This window comes from Alligator mississippiensis, chromosome 8 (assembly GCF_030867095.1).
Source record: "Alligator mississippiensis isolate rAllMis1 chromosome 8, rAllMis1, whole genome shotgun sequence".
Classification (NCBI taxonomy): Eukaryota; Metazoa; Chordata; order Crocodylia; family Alligatoridae; genus Alligator; species Alligator mississippiensis.
Window position 1 is genome coordinate 66,302,602 of NC_081831.1, and position 21,841 is coordinate 66,324,442.

The 21,841-nt window shown below is 45.3% G+C and overlaps 1 protein-coding gene across 1 annotated transcript; it reads left to right on the plus strand.

Annotated features, from left to right (window-relative positions):
- Nucleotides 1-1,945: 1,945 nt before the first annotated feature.
- PGK1 (phosphoglycerate kinase 1) lies at nt 1,946-17,198 on the plus strand. The gene is made up of 11 exons (XM_006262565.4): nt 1,946-2,055; nt 5,374-5,424; nt 6,415-6,570; nt 6,655-6,799; nt 10,956-11,059; nt 11,726-11,845; nt 13,483-13,597; nt 14,073-14,252; nt 14,592-14,769; nt 15,032-15,130; nt 16,703-17,198. The coding sequence occupies exons 1-11, from the start codon at nt 1,991-1,993 to the stop codon at nt 16,741-16,743; spliced, it is 1,254 nt and encodes a 417-aa protein (XP_006262627.2). The 5' UTR covers nt 1,946-1,990; the 3' UTR covers nt 16,744-17,198.
- Nucleotides 17,199-21,841: the final 4,643 nt, after the last annotated feature.

Genomic DNA, 21,841 nt, shown 5'->3' on the forward strand with positions numbered 1-21,841 from the left:
TGACACATTCAAGATTGAAGCTGATTTCCAGAAGGATGCATTATTTATGCCCTCTACCTACCTAGATTTCTCAAAACTACATGCTTTGGGTGTTTTTTTCCCCCCTGGGATCTCTCTACCCATCCAGGAGCATAGCTTCCAAAATTCGAGGAGTGGAAATGAAAGATAATTAATTTGAATGAGATTTTATCAAACACTTATTCCACAGCTAGATAGAAAAAGAAAAGTAAATGGTCAAGAGGTTTTCCAGAAACCAATAAAATAATTTTACTGTGAGTCCATGACAGCTTATACTGATTTGTCAAGGTATAAAATGGCTTCGTTTCCCAGGAGTAATGTTTCATCATGGTGTCCTTGCAGGATTTTTTCCTTCATTATTCCAGAGGCCTTCGTTTATACGTGGCTAGATCCCTAACTACCCCCAAAATATTGGGATTTGACAATGTTAGTTAATATTGAAAAACTTTGTAAAATGCCTAAATGATACAGAACTGAGCTCTGCATATATCAATAGTTATCCCTGCTGGGATCATATTGTCAAAGGAATCAAGTCTCTCCTTGGGAACTTTCAGGTATACCGTGCATGCGGTGAGCCAGTAATAAACCAGTGTGAGTTCATGCGTGCACACACACGTGCATATAAATGACTACTGAAAATCTTTGAATATTATTGTCCAGTCTTCCTTGTGATGTTACTTAGATAGAGCAATTGGTGGCTATGTGCGTCATCAGCCTGTGCATGGTAAAACAGCACTGTCAGTGTTGTCTGCTGACTCATCTCCGTTGTACATCAAGGAGGGCTGAAAGAACATGATTTTTACAATGCCTAGAATCATAAAAATAAAATTGAATGCTGGATGCTCCCCAACATGTTGCCTTGTCTATAGGATGATAGAGCATAAATCAGTGTGTGTGTGTGTGTGTGTGTGTTGGCATGTACACAGTTGGATATTTCTCTTGCCAAAACTTAATTCAGTGCTTACAATAACTAATATGTGGCTTGAATGCTAAGCATCATCAGCTGAGAGTGGATGCCTTGCTATTGACATTGCTGTGGACATCTCCAGCTGCGCTATACCACAGCTCATCCTGCCCACCGACTTCCCCAGCTAAATGCATTTGTTACCATTATTTTTATTCTTGGGCAGGCTCGGAAGAGGAAGACCAGCAATGGGCTCCTCAGTAACCTCGGGGGTTCAAGTTGGGGAGACCAAACTGCCTCTCCCCCTCCGCTACTCAGCCGGGGAGCAGCGGGCGCGGGCGAGACACGCTCTTGGCACAGAAAAGGAAGGGGGTGCAACGCGACAAGGGGCTCTGCGACACCAAATGCTAAGAGGCGACCAGCCCTCTTTAATCTGCTGCTGCCTAACACCGAGTGGCAACAAGGAGACGCTTGGATAAAACCCGGGAGATGCCTCAAGTGCTACGTGGGAAGCTGGACGAGGCCCCTTGGGTAGATGCCATAGCTTTTAGCAGACCAACTACAGCGTTGGGAGAACTGTTCTTTGCAAGCCTCGGGGTACCACAGACACCTTCTTCTGCAGGCAGAGCCGGAGCTTGCAGGGGCTTTGTGCTCTCCTGGACGGGAGGGAGGCAGCCCCCCCACCGCCAGAGCCTGCAAGCTCCCAGACTCCAGCTGCTGGGCATGAGGGACCAGGCTCTCAACCTCCCTCCTGCAAACTGAGCATGGCCCAGGGGTATCTACCCCCGTGCAGGCCTCACTGCTCAGGGAGGGGGGCCCGTGCAGCGCCCCCGCGCTCAGGGGCGGCCCCGGGGCTCGAACCCGCGTCTCCCGCCAGACGGCGGCTCCGTGCAGGACGTGACCACCCCCCCCGGGGGAGGCGGGCCCTGTCTCGCGACGGACAGGTCGCTCCGCCACTCGCGAGGCGTGGCGCGGGCCGGCAGCCAATGGGCTGCGGGCGCCGGGCGGGGCTCTTGGCGGCGCGGAGCGACCCTGCGGCAGACGCGGCGGAGCAGCAGCAGCAGCAAGATGTCTCTCTCCACCAAACTCACGCTGGACCGGGTGGACGTGAAGGGCAAGCGGGTCATTATGAGGTGAGCAGGGCTCGAACCCGCGTCCCAGCGGCCCTGGTTTAGCTTTGCACTAAGCCTGGCTCCCGGGACCTGGCTCTGGAGCCCTGCGGCCTCCACGTGCTGGGCCGCGCTGGGACTTCCCCGTCCGGGCCTCGTGGTTGCACAGCCTCCCTCGTCTTTGTGGCTTGTTGCGCTGTTCTCAGAGCCCTGTCCGGCAGGCAGGCCCCCCTGCTCTTGGGGTGCAGTGGGTGCATTTGCAGGCCCCCTGCATTTGGGGTGCAGTGGGTGCATTTGCAGGCCCCCTGCATTTGGGGTGCAGTGGGTGCATTTGCAGGCTCCCCTGCATTATGGGTGCATTTGCAGGCCCCCTGCATTTGGGGTGCAGTGGGTGCATTTGCAAGGCCCCCTGCACTTGGGGTGCAGTGGGCGCCTTTCCTTCCAGGAGGCCGTGACTGAGGCACGTTTGACTTCCAGCCCTGGCAGGGGTTTCATGGGGAAAGGTGGCACGGGTCAGAGCTGCATTCTGGTCTGGGGGCGTTTTGGGCCCTTGCAGGATTTGCCAAGGGACCTGAGATTTGTAGGGCAATAAATGTATTGGATGAATGGAAACAAAACCAAGCCGCCCTTTCCTTGGCTAGATGGGTTGTACAAAGCAACAGAAAATTCACTGCTTCTGTGTGCCGTCTTGGGGGAGCCGCACTGATTCATAGGTGCTCTGCACCTTACAACATCAAGCTGTTTGATAGAAAATGTCCGTTATTCCTTGTCGGTGTTAAGCCTGATGTGGGAATGGCGAGTCTCTGACCAATACTATAAGCTGTTTTTGGTGTATTATAACAGTGGGACACATCTTTATAGGCATGGCTCTAAATTTTTCTTCCAGGTACAAGGACTTTTTCCCCAAGGTCATCTGAGTGTAACAAGTGTAGAGCACTAAATCGGTTATTTGAGTAACAGGCATAAGGCAGTGGTGACTTCCTCTGGGCCTCCTCACTCTCACACACTTATTGTTCCAGTGAAATTGTCTAAATATTTTTATTTTCAAGTCATTCATTAGAATTTTGACTGCCTCACTGTGCAGGCCTGATAATAAAACCCTTATGATCAGACCTCAGGAGTGCATCTCCCAAACATTGCAGAAAAGCCTTTTCTCTTATTTCCTTAAGTACTTGCCACTTGACCAATTTTCCCTCTTTTCATACATATTGTTGAGAACAACTTTGCATTAGTAGAGGACAGCATGCTTGGCTAGCTTCATTAGATTCCAGTTTGTGGTCTTTATTTTTAAATAACATGCCTGCCTTATTTGGAAAATACACTGTTGTTGTTAATTTTTTTAATGTAGCCTTAGGTGTAGGACAGATACTAAATATGACCATAAATAATGCAAAACAGTAGCTGAGATATTGTTGCACTGAGATATTGTGGTACCGTCATCCACCCTGGCAATCTGCAAAAAGCATCTTGATGCCCATCTTGCTGGGGTCATCTGATCCCAGCAATCTTTCCAAGTGCAGGGGGGCTGGACCCGATGATCTGTAAGGTCCCATCCAGCCCCTAACATCTATAAAACCTATGAATAGAAGTGACTTGTCCTCTGAAAATGGCATTCAGCAATTTTTTTCCTTCTCTCCTATTCATCCTAATAACTTTTCATGCACCTATCTATACCTTGCTGACCTTCCAGGCCTGCTGCCAAGCAGAGGAGGCCCAAGCAAAACTCTGGCTTATTGAAGGTCGCTGTTAGACTTAAATTTATTCAGTTTAAAGGAGCTCTCACATTTCATTGGCTTTTTACGCTCAGGTCTGCACTGGGAGGCACGGGTGGATCAGGTACTTCATACAGTGATAATGACTTGGCAAAGCAAACTTTTAATTTGCCCCTGGTGCCATAACAATGACATCATCATGGTACATTTTCTTTTTTTAGAATTAATCCACTCTGCCAGGGGCTGCCAGTTCAATTCTTTCTGCTCAGCTTCTCCTATTCTGCTGGAAGCTTTTGAGGCTCTGTCCACATGCCCCTTTACTGAGCAGTCTCTGAAAAAAAATTCAACCTGCATTTTGTATTTGGAGGTGGGTGGAGGGGGTCTTCATTGTGATGCATAAACTACAGGGTAAATTTCCATTTTTTTCATTCTGATACTTGGACACAGTCAGTAAGAATGACTAGTTTTCCCCAAATGAATTTTTTTTTCATTAGTCATCTTACTTGCCGCAGCTAGACTTTCCTGTCTGAACTACTCAGAGAAGGGGCTGGTCTCATTACAGTCTAACGTTCCCTCTTGTCTTGGCATCCCATGAGTAAGTTCTGCCTTCAGCTATTACACAACACTACTTCCTGTTGCCTCTCAGTTTATGGACCCAAGGTATGCTAGGCAGAAATGGCTTATGAAATGCTCCCTTTTATCTTCTGGCATTCAGTAAGGTGCCAATATGCTGTTGGGAAATTACCCACAAGCTGTGTATAAGATCTGACTTGAGTGCAAGAAAGCTGCAGTAGCTAACTAGAGAGAGATGATAACTTCTGCTTGTTAAAAGCTTTTTAAGTGCACAGCATAGCAATAGGCCCAGCAAATAACAGGTCCAAGCTTTGACTGACATGTGACAGAACAGCATGAACTCCTACAATGCATTGGGGGAAAAATTGCACTTGAAGTCGGTAACCTGGAATATTTTGTGGAATCTATCGTATTTCCCACAATTGTCTACCTTCAGCATAGCCCCTGGTGATGCTGACTTTCAGTTCCTTTGGCAAACTTGTCTGTCTTCACATCCGCTTACTGCCAGAGCAGGAGTGTAAGTTGAGTGCAGAAGTAGGGGAAGTGGTGATATTTCAAGCCCTGCCCAACTGGTTTACCGAAATGAGATGCTGCTCATGGTAGACTGTTCAGAGGATCTGCACAATGTCATTTGTCCTTTGTGTGTGATGAATAATGAAACAATAAATGGGCACTGAACATCTTTTGGGACTACTTGAGCTGACTGCAGAGCCTAGCTGAGATCTGAGAAAAAAGAAATTTCTGCTTGTCGTTGAAAAATGGAATTTGGGGTTGGTTATCAAAAGGTGCCCAACTCCCATTTGAAGTCAGTGGGCACCTAACTGCCCTTTTATATTTGGACAGCTTCATCTGCCTCCCTCCCTATTGCTTTGACATAAAAGGTGTCAAGTATAATTGGTTTCATGATAGGCTTGTTCATAAAAGCAAAAGTGAATACTTTGAACTGACTGGATTGCCTTTCTAGTCAGCCCTGTGATCAGCAAGGGCCCCAGGTCTTCCTAAAAGAAATTAGTCATGTTCATTTAAATACTAATAATTATTTTTACTCCTCTTTTAGGGTTGATTTCAATGTTCCAATGAAGGACAACAAAATAACCAACAACCAAAGGTAAGGCACCACTTTAGGTTCTACGTTGAAGTCTCAAACCCCTGTCCATGTAATGGTCCATGTTTTATCTATGTGGTTCACTCTGAACAATAGTGGAAGCATCCTTGTGGTTAGCCACGTCCTCTTGATTCCCTCCAAGAGGGCTAATTGATACATTGTGGCTACTGCAAATACTTTATACTAAAGTTTTCTGTTAAAACCAGCTGTAGCAAATACCTGCCTCCAGTGTTTTGAAAATGGTTATTCTGTGGTTATAGAACTGTTCAACATGTTAGCTTGGCAGACCCTTGCAGGCCAGGAAATGCTGGTTAAGGACATTAACAAAAAAAGCTTGTCTGGTTCATCCTTTTACCTACTCATCTCCTGGCAGGTGCTAACCTTGTCTACATTAAGCCTGCCATTTCTGCTATTATTTCAGCCTTAGCAACAGCATTACTGTTAAAATCCTAGTGTCCCCAGTCATTTTTAACTCCATTTTACTATACATATTTTACTGTAATAGAAGATGGCAGAAGGGGAACAATTGAAAAATATGTAAGAAAAGTACTGGCATCGGCGCACTAGTTTGCATTGGTAGTTGGCTTCTTGCAGCTAGTTGTGTGGCTGCATTCTGTAGTCCTGAAGCTCCTGTCCATAATGGCCATCACTGTCACTGGGAGTGGAGAGGCTTGGATTACTTCCTCATGCAAGGCTCTTCCTTTTAGGTTTGTCAGTGTTCATACCAAACATTTTAACCCATATCTGTTTCAGAGTTACTGTTTGTCCTGTTTGGTGTAGTATTGTTGGCAGTGCTTTCTGTTACAAGGGATTCAAATAAATAAAAAGAGCAGAATGTTTCCTATCTTGTCCTCATTTTTGTGAGAGACGACACCCAGTGGATATGCCTGTAAAAATCGCATTCAGCTTTATGGCCACCTAGCTCATTTGCCCCGTATCACCTCAAGCTGTTTCTTTCTAACTTATCTTTTCTGGCCTTCCTTGCTCTTACAGAATCAAGGCAGCTGTCCCTAGCATCAAGCACTGCTTGGATCATGGAGCCAAGTCTGTGGTTTTGATGAGTCATTTGGGCCGGCCTGATGGAGTCCCTATGCCTGAAAAGTTTTCCTTAGCCCCAGTGGCTGTGGAACTTAAATCACTAATGGGCAGGTATGGTATAATAGTTGTGCAGCGTGGATGGACTTTTGAAAAGTTAAGATGTCGGTGAGATTAAATCTTGATTTATGACTCCAGGGAGATCTTGTTCCTGAAAGACTGTGTGGGTCCAGAAGTGGAGAAGGCTTGTGCTGATCCTCCAGCTGGCTCCATCATCCTCCTGGAAAACCTCCGATTCCATGTAGAAGAAGAAGGGAAAGGGAAGGATGCGTCGGGGAACAAGGTTTGGCATTTCCATTTGAAATCCATCGTGCATTTCTTTCCTTGATCCAGTTTGACAGACAAGCATGACAATGAACTACCTGTGACATTTTGTGCAGGATGTTAACATAGCAGATAGCACTTGCTCTGTCTTTGTCAAAGAAACTAAGAAACCACCCAGAACAGTGTCTGGGACTCTGCTTGTTAGGAGAATATCATAGAGATGCAAAAAGGCACAGCGTTCTGGACTTGACACACATTATGGTGATTAGCATTGGCCATTGTTCTAGGCTAGTAGTAAGGTTTTCTTTGCTTACTTTTGGGATTGAGATTAAGTTGTAAAGTAGCTTGTCTGAAATGCTGAGGTATTGCTTTTTAAACATCAGGAAGTTTGAGTATATCTGATTGGGGCAGAAAGCTCCCATAGAGCCCATGTTGATCATATTTAAATGCTACAAAAATACAGATTGACCATGTGCCAGGAAGGTGCTGCTTATGTGAAGGACACGGGTGAGCATGCAGTAGCTGGTATTCCTATAAAATGAAGGGAAGAGTGGAAAGGAAGGATGACAGAGGTCCTGGGGAAACTGCTGGTTGCTGCAGGAGGGGTTTCTTTCCCTTTGTGGTGTAAAAGTGAGAAAATGGCTTGGAAGGAGATGTTTCCTTGCCCCTTTTTGATCCCAAGTCTTATATCTGAATTTTAATGGGATGTTTAAATACTAAACTGTACTGGGGCTCTGAAAAGCCTTCATTTAAGGCTACTTTCTCTTCAGGCAGTTGCATAGCATCTGCACTGCCTTGTACCTCTGACATTTTCTTGAAGGTCAGGAAGAGCATTTGCTCTAGACAGTTTCTTTTCTTAGTGTAGGTGACCCCATTAGCTACACAGGGTTTGGCTCCCAGCAGATGCAGTTCATAATGCAGATTTGCTGACATAGCATGGTGCCCTTAACAGACTTATACAGAAGATTGTATAGATTGGAGTGCAATTAAGGCCTCTGTAGGTGGAAAGGCTGGAGTTACTTGCCATCACCTAACTTCTGGGAGTCAATTCCCCTTTACCTGTTTTGACTTACTGAACATAGTTCTGGTCCCTTGTGGAAATGCCCTACACCAGAGGTGTTCAAACTTCTGGCCCCACAGACCAGATGAGTGGCAGAAGGTCAGTTCATGGGGTCTACTGCCCACTGTCCTGAACCATCTGTCCACCATCCCTGTCTAGTGCTCAAGACCTTCTTGTTATCTAGCTTGCAGAGCTTCCCGTGGGTCCAAAAATTTGCCAGCAGGATAGTGGCAATTAATGCTGCCACTGCTCCCCTGTCACCAATTTCTGAAGGAGACCCACAGGTTGGATGATACGGCACTGTGGGCTGGGTCTGACCTGTGGGCTGAGTACCTTGTCCCACACTGTCTACCATTCCAGTTTTTCCCACTGTAGCATATCAGTCAGGACATACACAGGCAGCATGACAGCAAAGACAGTTGTAGGCCTGGCTCTTGTCAAAATAGTACATGCTGCAGAAATACTAATGTTACTAACATGATCTTTTGGGGCTAGTGGCAGTTCAGTAGCAGAGGATTGTCTAGACTTTCTAAGGAAAATGTTCTATAGCAGATCCTTCATTCAGATTTAGCTCTTTTCTACTTCCAGCAGTTACTAATTCTAGCAGAAACAATTATATAAAGCTGCCTGACTAAGGAGCAGTTTAGAACAATGATTCTCAATGAGGGTAATGTGAGATCCTTTCATAGTAGGTAGGGTCGGAAGGGACCTGAGCAGATCATCAAGTCCGACCCCCTGCCATGGGTAGGAAAGAGTACTGGGGTCAAACAACCCTGGCAAGGTGTTCATCCAGCCTCCTTTTTAAAGACCCCCAGGGTAGGAGCCAGCACCACTTCTCTTGCAAGTTGGTTCCAGATCCTAGCCACCCTGACTGTGAAGTAGCGCCTCCTGGTGTCTAGTCTGAATCTACCCTCTGCTAGTTTGTGACTGTTATTTCTAGTCACTCCTGGTAGTGCTCAGGGGAACAGGGACTCCCCCAATACCTGCTGGTCCCCCCTGACCAGTTTGTAAATGGCCACTAGATTTCCCCCCCCCCCAGCCTTCTCTTCTGGAGGCTGAACAGGTTCAGGTCCCGTAGCCGTAGGGCCTGCCCTGCTGATAATGCGGGCAGCCCTCCTCTGGACCCTCTCAATGCTGTCCACATCCCTCCTGAAGTGTGGCGCCCAGAACTGGACGCAGTACTTCAACTGTGGCCTGACCAGTGTTGCATAGAGGGGGAGGATCACCTCCTTGGACCTGCTCGAGATGCATCTGTGGATGCTTGACAAGGTGCAGTTGGCCTTCCTGACCGTGTCCCCACACTGTCGGCCCATGTTCATTTTGGCATCTCTAATGACTCCAAGATCCTTTTCTGCCTCTGCACTGACAAGAAGGGAGTTCCACTGCCTGTAGGTATGCTGCTGGTTCTTCCTCCCCAGGTGCAGCACCTTGCACTTGTCAGCGTTGAAACCCATCCTGTTCTCAACTGCCCACCCCTGTGACCTGTCTAGGTCCAATTGCAGCCTATTCCTCCCTTCTGGTGTGCCCACTTCCCCCCACATCTTAGTGTCGTCTGCGAATTTGAACAGGGTGCTTTTTACCCCCTCATCCAAGTTGCTGATGAAGATGTTGAACAGTGTGATGCACGACAGTTTCAAGGGTGATGGACAATGTTAGCACTGTTAGTTGTGCAAACATGATTCACATGATAAACCAGAAGTTTCAAATAGGAATCCCTAGTGTTGAAAACATTCTTGCCTGTTGTGGTCTTTGAGTTCTTTGCAGTGGAAGAATTTTTCAGGTATTTTTTTTTTTTTTTTTTCTCTTTCTACACTTAATTCTCAGTTTTCACTCATTTTCTAGCATTTTCTGAGGGGTGCCGTGAGTCTAAAAAGGTTGACTGCCACCGCTTTAAAATCTCCCTACTTCTTTAGCTTTCCTTCCTTCCCAGATCATGCAAGCAAAAACAGCAAAGAGACTTGGCTGTACATTTCTGCTATATTTTGTTTAGTGCCTTTCCTCAGAATACCTCAGAAATACTTTATACAGGTGGGTAGCAAGCTCTTGAAGTGGAGAGGATTGCACTGATCGCTGAATGAGAGGCTGCTCCATCCTGGATTGTTTCTATATAAAACGCACGATTAAGAACCAGGTCACAGAAGGCCGTTACTGGCTGGGACCAGCTCTGCTATGTTTTCATTGTTGCAGGAGGGGAGATAAACCACTAGAAGACCATGCTGTATGGGTCCCCAGGAAACAGTGTGGGAAGAGACTCACTTAAGACAGATATATCTGGTGCCTGCTGCACACTTAGGAATGCTGAAGATAAGTTCACTTGGCTGGTGTCGCCAATTGCCTGAAGTACAGTACAGGCTATTTTTAAATTAACCTTCTACACTAGGGGCCAGCAGCCTTTTGCTAGCAGCAAGTTGAAGCTGGAGACCTGGCTGCTGCCTCAGCCATCCCTGCTCTGTACCGAGGGCTTCTCTCTTACATCCCCCACTGCAGCCTCCTACTTACTATTGCTGCTGAATCGGCCAGTCCAAGTTTGTCACTTGCCATGTTTTCAACAGCATATTTTTCGACAGAGGCTGCTTAAAGGGTGGGGGGGGAGGGTGAGAAAACAGCACCCACACAGAGCAGGGAATATGCAGCTGCCATCAGGAAAATTCAGATCACAGGCCAAATCAGACAGCTGGGTAACAGTAGAAGTTTGGTGTGACGTTAATTGAATGCAGCCCAGATCAAATCTGTTTGCAGATCTTTTCTCAAGAAAGACCCAAAAGTGAAAAGAGGATGTTGCAGATGAAAGGTGCTGGGCATTGACAGTATGGGGAGGGGAGATTTGCACAGTACCTATTTGATTATGCTTGAAACGAGCCAGTGTTGGTGGATGTCGTGGTCGCTAAATTTGATATAAATCCCTTGCTGCCAGTGATAAGTCTTGACCAGAGGCTTCAAACAGCAGTGTCTTAGGGCCTGAGTTGTGAAGAATCTCAGATGTTTTCTTCATTCAGTAATTCCATTTTTAAATTGAAAGTGAGTCATGCAAGTCTGATTTGCAGTTCATAGTGGCAGAATTAGAGGATCATATTGTAGCTAAATAGCATCAGCTTGCATGTCCTGTATCCCTCAGATCAAGGCTGATTCAGCAAAGGTGGAGGCTTTCAGAGCATCACTTTCTAAACTGGGAGATGTTTACATCAACGATGCTTTTGGAACTGCACACCGAGCTCACAGGTATGTAACTACTTAGCCTCTCTAGGCAGACTTACGTAATTCCTTGTTTTCTGGGTTCACTCCATACTCATCCAAATTAGCTTAGTCCTGGTCTTTTTGTGCTGGCAGACTATCCTCAAAAAGCCCTGTACAGGATTTTCACAATGAGGACTGATGAGTTCTTCATTAAAATTGACCAGTTTAAAGTCTGTGTACTGTGTAAGTCCCACCCTTTAGAAGTTAATGCAAACTGTCAGAGAATGAAGCCTTCTGGACCGTGAATTTGTCTTGTGTATTAAACAATTGCACACCAACTATTTGAACATAGTCTGTAGAGCACTAAGCATAGCGGTAAGATGTGCGACTTAGGGAAAAAAATATCCTGAATAAGCCTGGGTATAGTGCCTCATGAATGCAGATATGCCACTTCCAGTCTTGGGAGGAAGTGTGTTTGGAGTAGCAGGGTATGTATGTGTTTGCCATTGCTCTGCACACTAAGCGTGTGGTTTAGTCATGCCATGAGTTTCCATACCATCTCTTGATGCTGCTGCTGTTATTGCAGCTACACAAAGAGTTAACTTCCCACTGCTGGGAGCATGAAAGGCCCTCTGGCTTTAGGAACGTGAGGAATTCTGTTGTTTGGATATAACTGATACAGAACTCTTTTCTTCTCTGCCTATTCCATAGTTCCATGGTTGGTGTCAATCTGTCACAGAAAGCTGCTGGCTTCCTGATGAAGAAAGAGCTGGATTATTTTGCTAAGGCTCTGGAGAGTCCAGAGAGGCCCTTCCTGGCAATTCTTGGAGGGTAAGAGCCAAGAATATATATGTGTTGTTTTTTTTTTGTTTTTTTTTTTTTGATATGCTGTTAACTCCATTGTCAGAATGAATGAGAGGTTTGTCCAGATTGACATGGACAAGAACACTTTTGTCCACAGGAGGGGAGGAATCCTGAGCTCCCTGTAATCCATACTTCACAAAGGAGCTGACTAACTTTATCCACCACAGTGAAGTTGGCTAGTCCTGTTCAAACTCTCTGCTAGCTCTTCAGCTGCCTCTGCCTGAGTTAGTCCACAGCACTGTGTTCTGCCAGTGATCCAGAAGAGCTCTTGGATATAAGAGATGGCCCTGACACAGACTGCCAGTGCCCTTTCCACTGGAGTTCATAGTACAAGCATAGTGCAAGCTCAGCGTGTCTCTGTAAGTTGACACTGTCTGTCCTTATGTAACTGTGACCTACTGTAGTTGGATGCACTTCAGCTCTTTATGGGCAGTTAATGAACAAAGCCACATCCAGGGGACATGCATACCTATTGAGTAACTCCTGTGTGCCGGAGTAAGCCTCTTTTCAAATGTGCTTGGGTTCTTTTACCTCTGAAGAGTGAATTTAGGCGCATTGCAGACACCTAGCCAAGTACAGGAATGTTCAGATATGGTGTTGGCAATCAGAACAGTGTTTGCCCTGGTGCTCCCACTGTTGCTCCTATTGGAGTTGAACTAGTAATGGTGATGGCAATAATAATACCTGGTGCTTTTTTATCTATTCATGTTCTACAAGGGAAATCAATATCACTATCATTATAGAGATGAGGAAACAGGCACAGAAAAATGAGGGGTTTTGTCTGAAGTCATCCAGCAGACCAGTAGCAAAGTAGAGAACAGAATGCAGCTGTCCCTGAATCCTAGCTAAATGCTTCATCGAGTAGCCCACTGTTTCCCAGAGCAGCTGCACTCTTGTCTAATATCCCTAATGTAGACAAGCCTACCGTTAAGAGAGCAGATCTGCAGAGTTTGATATTCAAGAGCAGAAACTGAGAGACTTATGTTCATGTGTTCCTGTGCTCTGAAATTCCAGTGTAAGGGTACCTTAGGCACTGCCATACCCCTGTCCATCTCTGTCCTGTTTCTCAAACAGGCTCTGCTCCTTTTGGGGAGGGTGATTCTGCATAGTCTCTGACCCTAGAGCAGATCCAGCAGTTAGGAGGAGGCTTTTTCTCCTCTGCTGACTTAATGAACTACTGACCCTGGGCTAATTACAAGAGTTAGGCATCAAGGGGCAGCATGATCCAATGGACTGGGGTTGGGGTCTCTGTTCTAATCTTAGCTCTGCTATGGTTTTGTTGGGCATCCTGGGACATGTCTCTTTCCCTGTTAGTGTTTGGGAATTCAGGCCTCACCATACCTTTTTGAAGTGCCAAATAAGAGATCAGAATGCTAAATGTTACTCCCTGAAGTTGCTGCTAGTGTCCACTAATCTGGTTACCCTGTCTGTGCAGGATGGCACGGTAATGCCCAGGCCTGAGTGTTGCCATTCTAGAGCGGCTGAAATGGCTCCACATTCAAGCCTTGTAGCTTCCTAGGCAGTACATTTCTTAAACAATATATATGCTGCTAGAATGAGTATGTGTTCAGGTACATTGCTCTCTTTCTTTTTCCCTCCTGTAGAGCTAAAGTTAAGGATAAGATTCAGCTAATCAACAACATGCTGGATAAAGTCAATGAGATGATAATTGGTGGTGGAATGGCCTTCACCTTCCTCAAAGTGCTTAACAACATGGAGGTACAAAATGGGAGTTCTGTGCCTGCTTTGGGAGGTTGGGGAGGAGAGGCATAGAGGGGTTTCTCCGTGCACCAGATCATTTGCATTCCCTTTTGGAGTTTAAAACTGAAAATGCATAATCTGACTTGAGTAAATATAATACAGAGCAGTCTCTTTGCAATCAATTTGTCAACTTAAGAGGCGACCTCTTGCCAAGGCCTAGATGTTAGCAAATGAAAAAGGCAATTCAAATGTATGCTTTGGGCATGGGGTGAAGTTCAGCTCTGTGCAGGGGGTCAGCAGTGAGGAATAAGAACCAGATTTGACCCTTCAAAGTGGGACTTCCATAGTGCCTAGGGCATGGGCTGACCCTGTGACTAGTACACATTGCCAGGCTTCAAAACCCAGGTTCATGTTCTTGCTGTCAGAGTGCAGGTAAACTTCTATAATGGCCAGTAGCCACAAGAACTTTTCTATATCCCTGTTTCTTCTGTAGATTGGCAACTCACTGTTTGATGAAGAGGGATCAAAGATTGTCAAGGACCTGATGGCAAAAGCAGAGAAGAATGGCGTGAAGATCACTCTACCTGTTGACTTCATCACTGCTGACAAATTTGATGAGCACGCGCAGACTGGAGAAGCCACTGTGGCCTCTGGGATCCCTGCTGGCTGGATGGTAGGCTTAGTAGGAAAGAGAAAACAAGGTGGAAAGAGGGGTGGAATGTGCACCTTGTTAAAGGAGTTTTGGAAACAGCTTCTGAAAGCACTTGACTGTGGCATGTATATTGGCTAAATAAGGGAAGTTAACAGTGAAGTTGGTGCTTTCACAGTAAGACTGCTGGTAGCTACCCCAGGCAGGTGGTGGTCTCGTTCATTCAGACATGTTTAGCATGTGGTGAATAAGTGAAACAGAAGGTGGTGTAAGAATGAAGTAGCTGGCTTTCTTGGATCATATTAAGTGATCAGTTTTGGATGAAGCTTGACAATAACTGTATTCATGTTTCTCTTCTCTTAGGGCCTGGACTGTGGTCCTGAAAGTAATAAGAAGTTTGTAGAAGTTGTAGGCAGGGCCAAGCAAATTGTGTGGAATGGTCCGGTTGGTGTGTTTGAGTGGGAGAAGTTTGCCAAAGGCACCAAAGCTCTGATGGATAAAGTTGTGGAAGTTACTGGCAAGGGTTGCATCACCATTATTGGTAAGACCTTGATATTAATGCATCTGTCTCCCCCATTCCTCCTCCCTCTCGACACCCCCAGCCAGCAGCATGTTATGTAGCGATTTAGAATCTCCAGCCCTTTCATTGATGGGTTGCTCTGCTCTGCTTAGGCTGCATTTGTGGCCTTGAAGGGCACTGTGTGTACTGGATCGACACACATCCTTGCAAAGAGGAGCAGACTCGTTCTTAGTGGATGAACTTAAGTTCTTCCTACATATCATTAATTCACTTTTCTGACCAGGTGGTGGAGACACTGCTACTTGCTGTGCGAAGTGGAACACTGAGGATAAGGTCAGCCACGTCAGCACTGGAGGCGGTGCCAGCTTGGAACTGCTGGAAGGTAACTTCTTTCCTTCTCTTAATTCACTCATTCAGAGTGGGAAGTAGGTCTGGATGATTTAAGCTGTACTGGTGCAGGCAAAATAACAGAATGAATGTCTCTTGTATTCACCAGTCCAAGTGTGTGCTCTGCCACTGCCTTTGAGATTCTCAGAGGCTTATTTAAAACAGCCTTTCTTTGCCCTGTTCTGGCGTTGGACTGAGAAGAAAAGGGACCATTCTTCTGTGAGCACAGACTGCCATTTCTGCCCTTACTGGAAAGGCAGAACAGAAATTAATTTGAGAACTGACTTGGGTTTTCTAAAACTATTGCCCTTTCATCCCCTTTATGGAAGATTTTGAATTTATGAACTGTCTTGGTCTCAGTTGCTCAGACCCAGAATACTCGTTTAATCTTTGTAATGGCTTGGCTGATGAGCTGCATCTATGTAAAAGACAAAATAGTCTCTACCTTTTTTGGTAGAGAAGCATGATAGCTTTAAAATTTAATTAAAAATCTTAGTTTAAGCAGCCCTCTAGTGGTCACACAAGCCTGTACATGTGAAGATGCCGTGTTTAAAATGGTGAGAACGTATCAAACTCTTTTACAAGCTGCATTATATTCTAAATGAGTTTTCATTTCCTCTGGTAATTAGCCATTTCTCAATATATGTAAATTATCTAATGCTGTCACCTATTCTGTGCAAGAGAAGCCACACTAGACTGTTGCAGCTGTTAGTTTCCATCAGTTGTATGTTAGATGGGGCTTTTGTTTCTGTTGCCTAGGGAGTAATGGTGAAGGGAAAGAATGCAAGTGGCTGGAAGAAACATTGTGCAGCTGATTTATTTTAAAGAACAAAGTTTGTCTACTTTTTGGCTTCAAATGTAGGGGGTGGGTGTGTGTGTGAAGTTTTTTAAATTATAATGAAAGTCTGACTGACTTGAAATATTTCTGTACCTTAAAAAGTAACTTTTGGTTTAAGAATAATGTCATGTGATCTTGTTAAAACTCAGACATTGTAGCATTGTGCTATGGCCCCAGATTTGGAAGATGAGACAGACCTGTTTTGTCTCCTTGTTGTCAAGTCAGTGTCCACCATCAAAGATGAATGAGATACAAAAAACCAAAAAGTGAAAAGGGATTAAAAGAGATTCCTGTACTTTCATCTGGACCCAAATCCTGAGGGGTAGTTGGATACTTCACTCCTCTACCAGTGGGAAATCAGAGCGAGTAAAGCATCAAAATATCTTTGAGGATTTGAATTCTTGTGCGTTTAACACACGTACATTTTAAAAACCCACAAGCCCCATAAGTCTTTTGAGCAGAGGGAGGTTTTGGGTTTTTAACCTACTTAACAGAATGTTGAAAACAGTTGCACTTGAAAGCTTTACTGGAGCTTTAAAATGTGTTTGCTGCTGTGTAGCAATTAGATATAACACTACCTTAAGAGCCATCAAAATCAACAGGAGTGTGTGAGGGCTGATCTAAGCATTTGTGATTCTTTTATAGTGTTGCGGTATTTTAATGCATTTAATACCTCAATTTCTTTTAAAAATAAACCTTATTTTCTGTGGCTTTCTTAATTGCTAACAGGTAAAGTTCTTCCTGGTGTGGATGCTCTGAGCAACGTGTAAAGGACAAAACATCTCCCCAGTCTGTTCTTGTGCACAGTCCTCAAGAATCAACACTGCAGCGCTTCAGTATTTCAGCTCTGCAATAGGCAGATCACAGAATGTAAACCAACACTGGACAGGATTAGGAAGAAAAGAGAGTGGAGATCTCTTGAGTCTACCATTTACATGATGCGAATTTGTCCACTGTTATCCCACTTGAACTAAATGTAGTGTGTTCAACTGTTGTGAATTTAGAGTGTATATATTTATATTTTGCCTTCTAAAAAGATTAACTCTCCCTCTTCCCCCCACCCTTAGATATCTGTTCTCAAAAGATTGATCCTGTCTGCTTCATCATTACTGTTTTTAGCAGCTAGTTTTGTCACTTGACTTGGTTCAGAAACAAAAGGGGACTCCAGACTTTTTTTTGGAGATTGATTGCAGTTGCTGCTAAATAAATGTATGTAAAGCGCTAATCCGTTATGTGTCCTTTTCTTCAGACCTGGAATGCCATTCACGTATGAGAATACACACATAACATGATGGTTCATGTTTGGGTTTTTTCTCTTTTGCACCAAGGTAGTCTTCTATTTGCTCTTTCACTTGGTCCAAGCATTTAGAATGACATGAATCCTAATACCCAAAACTTATTTCCCCAACATGATGCTAATTTTTTGAAGCATTTATTTATGCCAAAATGTCTGACATAATTTACTTCATCCTAATCTGTCATTTGAAATTTCAGTGTTAGATAAATAGTTGCATCTCTCAAATAAATTGGGTCAGCTAGCTGGAGAATTGGGTTTACCGACCCAACTTTATATCCATTTTAAAGATCCTAGAAATTCAGAGGGGTCTGGAGTTCAGGCACGTGGAAAATTTTGAACCACTCTTCTCTGCCTTTCCCACATGCAGTCAACTGAAAATTAAAACAATGCTCAGTGTGGAAAAATGTCTTAAAAGGAAGAGTTAGTGCACACCTTGGGACTTCTAGGAAATGTAGTTGAACTAAAATGTGACGAGTGCCAGAAACCGTGGCTGGAAGTAAAATATTTTAAAGGGAATAATCTGCTGTAAAATAATCCTTCCCTTTTAAGTGCTTTTCCAAAACTGGTACATAACAGAATGTTTGCTGAGGAAACTCCTAATGTCTTCCCTCTATAGAAAATTTAGTTACCATATTTCTAAACACAGTTTTTCAAAGATGCAAATACAGGGCAGAAGGGGCACATGGAGTCTGGGGGAGGGTGCACACATCCAGGCACCTATCTAGAACGAAGTGCAAATAAGTTGTAAGCAAACATCCTCTGATCTCTTACCAGCAGTTTCCTAAAGCAATCAAAGGGCTTGTGTGGCCTTTTGCCTCATTTATGTTACAGCATAGCTTAAAGTGTGAAACATGTCTGTGGACTAGAGATGGTCTAGGAAGATTTTTTTTTTTCCCCTTCTTGGTGTGGATGAAACTATTTTTAACTCCATGTAGGTATAGGGCTAAAATTATTGTTCAATGTCCCCACACAGATGAAAAGAAACATGACTGGGTTATGAGTCTAAGCAAATTGGCACTTAAGTGCTTATGCCACACTACCAACTAATAGTGCTCACTGCTAATTAAACAGTTATTTTCCCTGTCAGTTGTATTGGTTTATGTTCCTCCCCTGCTACCAGTTTGTATAGTGTATTCTGATGTAATATGGTCAACTCTTTCAGACTGCTTTGGTTGATGCAAGCCGAGAATGGGACGTCTTACCCACCATAGTTCCCTTTGGGATATCTTCCATGAGTAGGATAGGTGGTAGGTAGGTCTAGCTAACCTACTGTCATAGAAGTACTTGGCATTCATCAGGCTTGTAAAACAAAGTGCTTCAACACCCATTTGTGCCATGCAACAATTCCCAGAATGGAGCCCTGCATCTGCTGTGTTTGCACATTCCCACCATGTTTGTGTTAGAACTTACCCACAATGCACTAGGAAGCTGTCCTGTAGTTGTTCAGTAGAGATTACAGTGCCTGCAGAACGTGTGCATGAAGAGTGGGCTGAGTTTCCCTTCTTATGGTTTTAAAATGGTGCTATTTTGACTACCTTCATACTCCTTGGTGGTCTAGGCTCCTTTTCTACTACTCGTGTTTGTGAGCAGCTCCTTTCAGTCTCCTACAAGCAGCTCAATCCTGAATCACAGGGAAGTAGGACTGAAAGGGGCCTCATGAAGTCATCCAGTCCCCTGGTCAAGGTAGGATCATCTCGGACTAAACCACCCTAGCCAAGTGTCCCATCTCACTTCCACTTGAACATTTTCAGGATTGGGAAGGCCATGATTTAGCCTATTCCAGTGCTTGACCACCGTAACAGAAAGTGCCTCCTTATCTCCAACCTAAATTTCCTCTGCTGCAGCTTGAGGCCATTGATCCTTATTCTGGTCCCCTGCAGCCACAGAGAAAAGCCTACTTCCATCCTTTCTGTAATAGCCCTTCAGGTATTTAAAGACTGTTAGCAAATCCCCTTTCAGTCTCTTCTTCTCCAGATTAAATAACCATTCCTCATAAATTTTGCCTCCCAGGTCCTGACATTTTTGTTGTACTCTTGTGGACTCTTGCCACGCTGACCATATCCCTCCTGTAGTGCGAGACCCAAATATAGATGCAGGTCTCTAGGAGAGGCCCTCCAGTGCTGCATGGAGTGGACAAATCATTTGCCTCAATTTGCAAATGATACTGCTGTTGATACAACCCAGGATTTTGGCTTTTTTTGCAACAAGAGCACACTATTGGTTCATATTCAGTTTTTAGTCCACTGTAACCCTTCCCTCCAGTACTGCAGCTCAGCCAGTCATTCTCCAGTCTGTATTTGTGCATGCACTTATTCCGTTCCAAGTGCAGGACTTTGCACTTCTGCTTGTTGAATCTCAGCTGATTGACTGCAGCCCAGTTCCCCAGTCTATCCAGGTCATCCTAGCCCTGCCCCTTCGAGTGTCTGCAGTGTGTGCTAGAACAGCATTCTAGCATCCTGCTGAATGATGTCTTGGAGGAAAATGGCTGGGAAGATTGAAAGTGAGTTTTCTGTTCAGTCTGTGAGGCAAGACTAACCCTCAGAAACAAAACACTAATAAATGGAATACTACCAACATTGCAGGAACATCAATTTCTGGTTTTTGGGTGCATCTCCCACAAGCAGAAATGTGTGTTTTCCCCAGGGACAAATAGTTGTCCCCAGGAAACAACCCTGCATGCATGCTGTGGCACACAGCGAGTTGCCCCAGGTCAGGTAGCAGAGGCTGCGGCCAGCACTTGGGCTGGCATCAGTAGTCTTACCTGGGGTCCTGGGCACTTCCTAGGGCTGCATCAGCAGTGATCCAGTCATGTGGAGCCTGGCTGGGAGCCAGAGCAAGGCTCTGGCCAGCTAGGCTCTAGTTTTGGGTGATGCATACTGCTGCCACCCTGCTTTATTCTGGTGCTTTTTTTTTTACACCAAGATTTGCTGGTGTCAAAAAACCCACCACACTGCAAATTAACAGTGCGGCAAATGGGTGTGTGTGTGGCATGTGCGATTTGTGGCACTGTAGACGAGTTTGTAGCACTGCAAACCGCATGTGTGCTCCTTTAGACTCACCCTTTGTGTTTATTTGTAACTCTTATATCGCATCTGGGGTCAGCTCAATCCCAGGCTTAACTTAGAGCAGTGAAAGACTGTTCTGTATCATACAGGCCCTGATCCTTCCCCTCAACTTTCCCTCTCGGGATCACTGCCAGATAGGAATTGCAAGAGCAAGAGTTCTGGTCACACTACTAATGTATTCCTCTACTGGAATCGAGAACAGCTGTGACTGATAACACCAGCACCACCAGCTCCAATTCCAGTTGCATCACTCTTGGGCAGCACAAAGCAGCTAGGAGGTGGGCAGAAGATATGGCCCCCTAGATAGAAGTTCAGGTTTAAAAGCTTGAGCCTACAGAGCACATCTTGATGCATGTGCCTAATGTTTCATATGTTGAGAGAGGGGGAGAGAGTGAGTGAGCATGTTATGTGAATAGGCATATTCTTGTCCTCAAATTTCACCTGGTAACAGTGGGATGACAGTTTAAATCCAATAAGAATGGGTGTGGCAGAGCTGGTAAAGAAAAGGAGAGAAAGACTTCGTTCACACCCCAACCCGAATCCTTTGAGCACCTTGGACTTGCCAACATAGTTACATAGTTTCATAGTAGGTAGGGTCGGAAGGGACCTCAGCAGATCATCAAGTCCGACCCCCTGCCATGGGCAGGAAAGGATGCTGGGGTCAAGTGACCCCGGCAAGGTGATTATCTAGCCTCCTTTTGAAGACCCCCAGGCTAGGAGCTAGCACCACTCCCCTTGGAAGTTGGTTCCAGATCCTGGCCGCCCTGACTGTGAAGTAGCGCTTCCTGATGTCTAGCCTGAATCTACTCTGTCAGCTTATGGCAGTTATTCCTCATTACTCCTGGTAGTGCTCAGGTGAACAGGGACTCTCCCATTGCCTGCTGGTCCCCCTTGGCCATTTTGTAGATGGCCACCAGATCTCCTCTCAGCCTTCTCTTGTGGAGGCTGAACAGGTTCAGGTCCTGTAGCCTTCGCTCGTAGGGCCTGCTTTGCTGCCCCCTGATCATGCGGGTGGCCCTCCTCTGGACCCTCTCCATGTTGTCCACATCCCTCCTGAAGTGCGGCGCCCAGAACTGGACACAGTACTCCAACTGCGGCCTCACCAGTGTTGCATAGAGGGGGAGGATCACTTCCTTCGACCTGCTTGAGATGCATCTCTGGATGCATGACAAGGTGCAGTTAGCCTTGCTGACTGCGTTCCCACATTGGAGGCTCACGTTCATTTTGGCATCAATAATGACTCCAAGACCCTTTTCTGCCTCTGCGCTGATGAGAAGGGAGTTCCCCAGCCTGTAGGTATGCTGCTGGTTCTTCCTCCCCAGGTGCAGCACCTTGCACTTGTCAGGATTGAATCCCATTCTGTTCTCATCTGCCCACCCCTGTAACCTGTCTAGATCTAGTTGCAGGCTGTCCCTCTTCTCCAGCATGCCCACTTCTCCCCACATTTTAGTGTCATCCGTGAATTTGAACAAGGTGCTTTTCACCCCCTCATCCAAGTCACTAATG

Bases quoted from the DNA above. Each gene is read 5' to 3' on its own strand.
- PGK1 (XM_006262565.4), top strand. From the start codon at position 1,991: ATGTCTCTCTCCACCAAACTCACGCTGGACCGGGTGGACGTGAAGGGC. The intron at 6,800-10,955 runs GTTTGGCATTTC...TGTATCCCTCAG, and splicing joins AGGATGCGTCGGGGAACAAG to ATCAAGGCTGATTCAGCAAA. The intron at 14,253-14,591 runs GTAGGCTTAGTA...CTCTTCTCTTAG, and splicing joins GGATCCCTGCTGGCTGGATG to GGCCTGGACTGTGGTCCTGA.